Below are 8018 nucleotides of genomic sequence, written 5' to 3'. Positions count from 1 at the left end.
TATATATATAGTTGTGGAAATTGTAAGGAAAGTAGATTCACTTTACAAAAGGTGTCTTGTGAGTTGTGTCTTTCAGTGCAATGGGATCCTTAGGAGTGAGAAAAGGTGCATGGAATAAGTTGGAAGATGACCTTCTCAGAGTGTGTGTGCAACAATATGGGGAAGGAAAATGGCACCTTGTGCCTAAAAGAGCAGGTACAATACCTTTTATATTAATTGGTAACTAGATATTTTAAATTACATGTAAGAATTGGTAAGTACTTCAAATGTTGTACAAGGCCAATTTTTGCGGCAAAAAGAGTAGTGAATCTTGAAATTCATCTTCCAAAATAACTCTTATATGATAATGATAGTTAGAGACAAGAGTAATGGATAAAACCATTAATACTTCCAAATGATTATTCTCATTCTTCTTAAATTTATGATTACAATTGTAGTATTTGAGGTTATTCTTATTTCCTACAACTTCCATATTAGAAATAGAGAGTAGAAGAGCATATATAATTCCTTATAATTATTATGTCTCACTTTTTTTCTTAACATGAAAGTTATATGGCTTTTTTGATATCGTGAAATATATTCTCTTATACTATGAGCAATGAACTAATATTTTTTAGGATATGTGGTTGCATCTCCCAACAAGTATAACTCACAATGATTGAATTTTTGATATTTTGGTCATTTTAGAGTCTTGTATAGTCTTATACTACTACATCAACATCTTGTAGTTGAAAGTTATAGTGGTTCATAAGTGATAACTAAATTGAATTGTACAAATAAGATAGATGTAATATTATTGACTAAATGGGAATAACCATAAACAATTTAATATATTAGTATCAAAATCAGATTGTTTAGATTTCAACAATATTTTTAGAGAAGAACAATATTGTATTATGTTCTTTCTCCCTTTATCTATGTCGTTACCTAATGCCTTTGGCATGAAAATTTTCCATTTAAGATCATTAATTTATGTCTGTATTTCCGATATATATTTGTATAAAACTAAGTGACATATATATTAATATAAATGTAGCACTTAATGTTAATACATATATCTTCTTGCAGGCTTAAATAGATGCCGTAAAAGTTGTAGACTGCGTTGGTTGAATTATCTAGATCCAAATATTAAACGGGGAGAGTTCAATGAAGGAGAAATTGATTTGATGTTAAGATTGCATAAACTTTTGGGAAACAGGTTCATTTTCACACACCCATATTACTATTCATTCCTATGCAACTATATTCTCACAAGAAAGATATAGGAAGATATATGATAGATGAAAGAAAATGTGTATTGGTGGTTCGAGGGGACATTGTAAGGATATCGTTCCTCGAAAAAATAGATGATTGGTAATTGGAAATTAAAAGTGAAAAAATTGTGATAAAAAATTGACGATGTGAACTTTTCCGGATTATTTTATCTACGACATTACGATTATAAATGATTCTAAACTTCAACAATACTTGATTAGGAATGCAAAGTTTGGAGAAATAGTAGCTAGACATCTTATTCGTAATAGGAACTAGACGTCCTATTGGTTTCGTCATATAATGTGAGGACCAACTTGTACATTTTGAAGTAACTTTTACCTTTTTCAGATACATTTCCACGTAATAACTTGTAACTTTTTTTTTGACATAATCAATAAGTTACTAAAGTTGTTCAGTAAACAAAAGCTGAATGAAACTTGTAGCTTTTAAAGATTGTAACGTTTGAAAGTTGATTTCTAGAAAATTAATTAAAATATTATTACAATTTTCAATAATTCATTTCTCGGTCATACCCTTTTAAAATTTACCAACTTACATTTTACTTATATTGTACTAAAGCATATACTAATAATTATAAATGATAGAAATAAATAATTATAAATTTATAATTATTAGAAATAATTACTAATAATACTACCAAATTAGATAGATATTTAAATAAATAATTATAAAACTAATAATAACTTTGTCAAATTTCTAATATTTATTTAATTACAAAATTAGTAATAATTTACCAAATTACTAAATTTATTTATTTAATTACATATTTAACAAATTTTAGCTAGTTTTACGATTAGATTTTTGAATAGTTCTAGTTCAATAAGTTAACTATATAGTTTTAAGCATATAGCTACATTCACATCTACAAGCTCATATCTACATACTTCCAGTTATAAATTTAAGCTCACAATCTCTTAATGTTACAACTTTTTTTCAAAGAAAAGAAAGAGAAATTGTTTTTTTAATATAAATTAAAATATGCTAATAAGAGTACATGATTCTCAAAACCTATAAAAAACCAATTACAAGAAATCCGTCTTTGGAAACTTTACTTTTCTAAGACAAAAGAGGGGATTTAAGCACATCCATGTTCGGCTAAAATAGGATCGAATTATGATTTATCTCAATAGTGTATGAATCCTTTATCTTGTATTATGACGAGTGGTTAACTAGTCTTTTTCCTTTGCTTTAGTCCATCTTTATTCATGGATTAGCATTCCTTGTGTTCAATAATATATTCATTCTTAAAAACTTGAAAAGAAACACAAAGTAGAAAACCAAACTCAAAATCTAACCATTGCCAAATCTAAGATACCCATATTTGTATGTCTCCTTTCTGTTTCTCAATAATTTCAATATGGAAAATGATAGTACCATACCTTGAAGTAAATTTACTATGTCTACCTTTTATTTATGAAACAAGCAAAGTTCCACATAATTTATTACCTTCACTAATTACATCCCCTTGTATTCTATCTTTTTTTTTTTTTACATTTTAGCACGGTCACATTTAATAAATTTGTCTTTTACTAATAAAAAAATATTTTTTTATGTATGTATACAGATGGTCTCTTATTGCTGGAAGACTTCCCGGAAGGACTCCTAATGATGTAAAAAATTATTGGAATTCTTACATTAGGAAGAAGAAATCCTCTCATAAAGAATGTGTTAATACAATGCCAATGGAAACAATAATGGAACCTCACGTTGTAATAAAGCCTCAACCAAGAACTATCTCAAAAACTTCACCATGGTTAAGAGGGAAATCAATTAGGGAAGATCAAAGTGGGAACAAAAAGTGTACTACTAGTGAAGCATGTGTTGATGTTTCATTAGAGTTCAACAATAATTGTTGGAGTACTTTGGTGGAAGACAAGGTAGGCATTGATGAAGACAACACATGTTTGTTGGGTGAAAAAGATAACACACTCCTTCAAGACCTTAATTGGGATGATGAGATTTTTTCATTAACAACAACAGAAATTGAGGATTTTCTTATTGAAGGTCAAACTTGGAGTGATGTTCTTGATTTCTAAGGGTAGGATTCAGCATCTTAAATGATGGATGTAGTTATTATTTATTTGTTAATCTTATATATATTTCATAGGCACATATTTAAACTTTCTGTAGGCAAATGCAGAAAATGGAAGATATCCTTGTGAAAAAAAATGTCAAAATATTGGGGTTAGATATGGAACTTGTGGTTATATTTTAGTATGCTCATGTTATTTCTAGATTTCTAAAACATGTTATATCACCTATTCATATATTTTGTTTTAACAAATAATTTAAATAATAATATTTATTATATTATTTATTAGTTTAGTATAATATGTATATATGTTTAATTTTACTACCGCAAACTTGTAAAGCAATCATGTTTAAATTGACATTCAACAGACAGTGTTTCTGGCTATTGTTTATGTGAGTGTAGTAGAATTTATGACTAGATTCAACAGCGCTTTTAAAAGCACTATTGAAAGAGGCAAATTCAACAACGCTCACTTGTGCTGTTGAAAATGTTACTTTCAACAATGGTTCCTTCAGCAGCCACTGTTGGAAGTGTCAAATGTCAACTGGATGATCTACATCGTTCCCCGACTGTACACCATTCCTTTGCCATTGCTGGATGATCTACTACATAAATTACATCATGTAATAGCCGCAATCGTATGTGTTGTTTTGGTTTGGACACTATAATGTATTTGAATAGACAAATACATTTACACTAAATTTGTGCATACACTACAATTGCTTGAAATTTAATTTTACATGATTCCATTTAATGTTTACCTTTACAGAGAAAGTATATAGTTATAATCGAAATTGATAGTACATTTCCTCTTAAAGATAAGTTATAATCCAAATGAATCCACTTACCTTGTGAAAACTTTCTTCTTGTCAGGTAATTGTTTGCATCACCATGAACCAATGAGTCAAAATAATATATTTATTATTCAATTCAATTTATGACCATAAATTACCAATGAGTCCTAAATAGATTTGAAGTACAGTTAGAAGGCACAATGAATAAGGTACAAAAAAAATGTTGTTCACCTAGCATTATAAGGTGCAATGAATAATTCCCTATTGATCGGTATTTTGTTGAAGAATATAACAACATTGCCCAAAAAGAGCTAAAACAAAAATTTTGTAATGTAAAACTCCACCATTTTTGATTCATTTTCGAGATATCATGTTAAGTAACCTAAATTGTAGAAAAAACAACAATAGTTACCTAATGGTAACCAAAAGCCACTTAATATATCGTGGAATAATTCTTTATTGAAAATGACGGAAAATGTTTATACAAAACCAAAGGCAGAAATAAAATCTTTGTCCTAACTGAAAACATATACAATAGAAATCAACACATTAAAAGCACCCTACATAGATACCCGTCTCAAGAGCGAAATAGAAATGGACATGACTGCTAGTGAGTAGCTCCAGCGTTCGCGGGTGTGCTAGGGCACTCGCTTGGGTCCTCTTCCGTCTCAGAATCGGAGGAGAGGTCTACCACCTCAATTGAGTCCTCTATATAGACTAACTCGACATAGTTTTCTTCTTCGACTTCCAGCTCCTCCTCTTCAGCCTCCATCTCTGCTCCTGGGGCATTAGACGTACCCTACAACAGTGGGTCCATGAGGATATGAGCACGTTGTCCCATCGTCCGTTGAGAAGCCCTCCTCCCTAGTGGGGATTTGAGCACATTGTCCCATCTCCGTATCCTAGTAGATGGTCCCGCAGCAGTGGGTCCGTGAGGAATCACAAACTGAATGGATGGTGCAATATGTGCTAATCTCTGAGCAGGTAAGGTGAAAGAAGCCTCCAAGTCCGCATGATGTGAAGGGAAGCACTTCGTAGAGCCATCATAAAACATCTCCAACTCTAAGGCACAAGGGCTTGTGTAGGTGTATCGGTGTCCGTCACTGCTCCATGTCCCTTCCTGGGACATCGAGAATCGGTAGCTCTGAATCCTCGCGGTACGATCTATCTGAACGAGAACGCGAACCAAAGACAAGCAAAAAGAAAAGAGAGTAAGACATCTAATGAATATTATTCATTGACGTCATGGAATTACACATAATATCACATCCAAACAGACACACATAATATACACAATATATATCTCATACATAAATGCACAATGATGAATGATGTTATAACTCTGATCATGAAGATCAATATCCACGATCGTAATGTATGAATGTCATGCTCATTTCATCCATCATTTACCAATATCCTCCCAATAAACTATTCGGAAATAACCAAGAATACAAGTTCTATAACAAGCCGATTTGAACACACTAAAAATTATTCCTTGCAAGGATATATGATCGATCTGTTCTGAAGAACTATACACTTCAGGACGGTGTTGTACCAAACACTTTCTGGGCATCCCTATCATTGATCCTGATTGCAAAGAGGGGTTGTTAGAGATCTTCTAGTTGCACTATGAGAACTGTCCAATCCAACAGTATACATCATCTAGAAATACAAGGGACTCACCTCACCTAGACTCGCCCTCAAGACTTTGTTTATGAATCACCATCATCACCGTCCCTCTCAACATTGCAGGGCTCGTTCGTCTCCCGTAATTTTCCTCTCCACTACTTCATTATTCACAATGAGTATACACACTAACCAAGGTTAGTTGATTAAATCTTTTAGTCATTCTTTTATATCGATCGACCTATCCTAAGACATCTCCCAAATGAATGCTTCTTGTGGGACCCGATCTTATGTTATCATGTAATAGAGGAATGACATCCCTACCACTACGAACCATCGCTGAAATATCCTAGACGACCATAAGGCCAAGCCTCTTATAGTCACACGAATTCACTGCATGGCATCATGTAATCCTTTTTAGGCATCGTCTTGCTCACGACATCATCGTCAGAATCCTTGCCCGAATAAGGCGCAAGAACAAAGGTAAATGTATAAGTTCATTGATTTGGGCATCGGGCTCCTCGTTCAAGCCATGATCTCTCTCAATTATTAAATATACTTCTCACCGAAGTTAGGGTTATTATCTACGCAATCAACCAATCAAAAGCAATAAAAACATTGTACGTCTCTCGCCCAAGCGAGAGACTGTCGCTCAAGCGATGATTGCGTCAAAACAAACTCAATTCTTTGCCTCGCTCTCGCCCAAGCAAGAGCTTGTCACTCAAGTGAAATATCCACCAAAACCTGGTTAAAACCACCCTCTAGGTCTCGTCCGAGCGATATACTGTCGCTCGGGCGACCATAATTCCCAGAGAGGCGAAACACACTGTCTGGCTCTCGCGTAGACGAGAACCACTCATTCAAGCGAGAGTGGCTCACCGAGGCGAGGGGTTCCAGTAGCCTAGACTACTTCCTCGCCCTTTTGGGCCACCGGATCGAAAATTTCCATTGTTTTCGATCCCTACACGTTTTAGAAATCATTCGTACGTAATTCAGGAACACAATCATTTGGTTAAGTACGGGTGTCTAACAAAAACAAACATAACTCCCAACTTTTGAGGTAGTTGGGAGATTTGGGTGTCTTATTCGGACACCACTATGTCACGATGTATTCTCCCTCACCTTGGGTTGTAGCACGGTTGGTCTCCTTTACGTGAATGGGTAGGTTTTCTGACTTCGAATGCCTCGAAACTAAACACAAAAACCAATAAGTGATTTGTGAGTTAAATCGTTTTCCTACTACTTTAAGATAAAAACACCATGTTAATCTATTTTAAGAACATATGAGCATTTCATCCATTTGGTCCAAGATTCATAGTCTTGAACCAACCTTTATCCTCGAAAGTGTCGTTCACGATTCCTATCGTGTTCATGCCCCAAATTTGCATTCACATTCTGAATTGTTGTAGTCATTGCAACCATGAAGTCCAAGTTAGCAGCTCTACATCCAATCATCTTAAATCTGTAAACATTAGACGTGTATGATATACTTCTCCTACTGAAATTATCTATGAATTGTATTCTCAATCGAATAATTCAAGCAAACAATTAAGCACACTAAGTCACACAAGAAAGCATGTGAGGCCATGCCCAAGGTTGAATAGAAAAGAACCGCTCTGATACCATGTTGTAACGCCCCAAACATTTATCTAACAATGGGTACTTTTTTTTTGTAATGTAAAACTCCTCCATTTACATTTGATACCAAGTCACACAAGAAGAAATGCATAATTGTAGTTTGCCATATTCACCTTAAGAGAGTGAAGTACATCCTTATGTTCGATATCACATATCAACTTAAGCAAGTAAAAGCATGATAATGATCACATCCATTTTTCTATCATTAAAGGGTTTCATATTATTATAAGGTTTAAATTAATGGTTAATAATTTATCATTATTTGATCCCATGTTTCAAAAGAGTGAAATACAAGTTAATTTTTAGTTGTTTCTATCAAGTTAATTTTTATTATATGTTTCTATACGTTTTAGATAAAAAAGACATAGAAAAAGAACCAATTATTCTAACAATTTTCTTTAGTTTCTCATTTATTTCGACAAATGTAGCATACAATTCATCATATTTAGGCATGTTTTCAGAACTATCTAAACATGAACTAGAATGAAGGGATTCTACCTCACTAGATTCTCATTGATCTGATAATTTTGTGGAATCTTATGTGTGAGCCATAAGACATAGTTTTGATGTCTCCTCCTCATTTGATATGCTTGATGTCGATTCGTCCTCAACAACATCTCATATGATGTATGCTTTCTCTAAATTGAAGTCAC

General features: G+C 33.3%; 1 protein-coding gene across 1 annotated transcript; it reads left to right on the top strand.

Moving 5' to 3' along the window:
* On the top strand, positions 48-3514 carry LOC109335099 (transcription factor MYB90-like). The gene is made up of 3 exons (XM_019571170.1): positions 48-195; positions 1069-1198; positions 2840-3514. The coding sequence occupies exons 1-3, from the start codon at positions 81-83 to the stop codon at positions 3309-3311; spliced, it is 717 nt and encodes a 238-aa protein (XP_019426715.1). The 5' UTR covers positions 48-80; the 3' UTR covers positions 3312-3514.

This window comes from Lupinus angustifolius, chromosome LG20 (assembly GCF_001865875.1).
Source record: "Lupinus angustifolius cultivar Tanjil chromosome LG20, LupAngTanjil_v1.0, whole genome shotgun sequence".
NCBI lineage: Eukaryota > Viridiplantae > Streptophyta > Magnoliopsida > Fabales > Fabaceae > Lupinus > Lupinus angustifolius.
Note: the sequence above shows the minus strand (reverse complement) of the source record. Positions and strands in the feature narration are given on the sequence as shown.

Coding starts and splice junctions, on each gene's coding strand:
- LOC109335099 (XM_019571170.1), top strand. CDS start 81: ATGGGATCCTTAGGAGTGAGAAAAGGTGCATGGAATAAGTTGGAAGAT. Junction 196..1,068: donor CCTTGTGCCTAAAAGAGCAG/GTACAATACCTT, acceptor ATCTTCTTGCAG/GCTTAAATAGATGCCGTAAA. Junction 1,199..2,839: donor CATAAACTTTTGGGAAACAG/GTTCATTTTCAC, acceptor GTATGTATACAG/ATGGTCTCTTATTGCTGGAA.